Source organism: Orycteropus afer, unplaced genomic scaffold, assembly GCF_000298275.1.
Source record: "Orycteropus afer afer isolate SDZICR_OR568_19922 unplaced genomic scaffold, OryAfe1.0 scaffold00294, whole genome shotgun sequence".
NCBI classification, from domain to species: Eukaryota; Metazoa; Chordata; class Mammalia; order Tubulidentata; family Orycteropodidae; genus Orycteropus; species Orycteropus afer.
In genome coordinates, this window is record NW_006921881.1 from 4324960 (window position 1) to 4326148 (window position 1189).

General features: G+C 43.1%; 1 protein-coding gene across 1 annotated transcript in view; it reads right to left on the minus strand.

The window, feature by feature from the left end:
• Nucleotides 1-10: 10 nt before the first annotated feature.
• LOC103206057 (olfactory receptor 14J1-like) overlaps nucleotides 11-1189 on the minus strand; it is a 16631-nt gene continuing 15452 nt past the window's right edge. Inside the window, 2 exon segments of the mRNA XM_007951491.1 lie at nucleotides 11-176; nucleotides 178-657. Of these exon segments, the coding sequence (XP_007949682.1) occupies nucleotides 11-176; nucleotides 178-657 (646 nt within the window).

Sequence of the window (1189 nt, forward strand, 5' to 3'; positions counted from 1 at the left end):
TGTCCAGCCATCAACAACAGGATAAAAGTGTTCGTTTCCTGGTGAATTTTCCACCCAACACTAAATTTCTGAAAGCTTTTTTCATGACCTCATTCCTGAGACTGTAGATAATAGGGTTAAGAGTTGGGGGTATTACTGTATAAAACACAGAAATCATAAGGTCAAAAACAGTTGGAATCAGAAGTTGGTTTGAGAAACTCAAAGATAGCCGTGGGGACAAAAAATAAGACAACAAAGAGATGGGGCAGGCAGGTGGAGAAGGTTTTGGCTTGTCTCACTGCTGATGGTATTCTTAGAACTGTGGAGAAGATGTGGATGTAGGAGAGGACAATGGAGGTGAAGCAGATGAATGCCATCAGAGACATGAAAGCAGCCACTCCAACCACTCCAAGATAGTCATTGGAGCAGAAGAGCTTTATCAACTGAGGGACATCACAAAAGAACTGGTGGATTACTGTGGTTCTACAGAATGTGACAGAGAATGTGGCTGTTGTGAACAAGATTCCAGAGATGCTTCCACTTAGCCATACAGCTGTCACAGCCCACTTACACTTATTAGGGTGCATGATCACATCATAGTGTAGTGGGAAGCAGATGGCTGCATAGCGGTCATAAGACATCACTGTGAGAATGGCCATTTCAGCCCAAGCAAAAGATGTGAAGAAGAAATATAAAGGTTCTTTTTTCTTACTCTGGGAAAATGAAACATAAGCTTAATCTGTCTAGAAGTCCCCCCACTGCTCTCCATCTCTGGTGTTACAGCTTTCTGTATCCTAGGTGAAGGGAGTTCCAAGCCAGGGACGACCGGTCAAAAGGAAATACTCTGCTCCCTCCTTTCTTTTTGCTGTTAGTCAGACCTGTCTCTCACCTCTAGGATGGCTCATTTTAACCCCACTAGGGTGGTAAAACTGACCAATCCCATCATTAGACTTCTGCACACCTTATTTCCATGGTCCAACTCCCACAAGCATGCCACGCACCACCTTATTTAGATTCCTATTAAACTATCCAATCCCCTTGGTGGGCCACAAGCCCCTCACATTTGCATAGTCCCACCCAGTCATTTTGTGAGTTACAAAGTCTATGGCTAGAAGGGCTATATGAAATAATTCACTGCATCTCAGTCCCGTTTTCTCTCCTTTTTTTTTTCTAGAGTTGGTAAAGTGATGAACAGCATTTTTGTTGATAT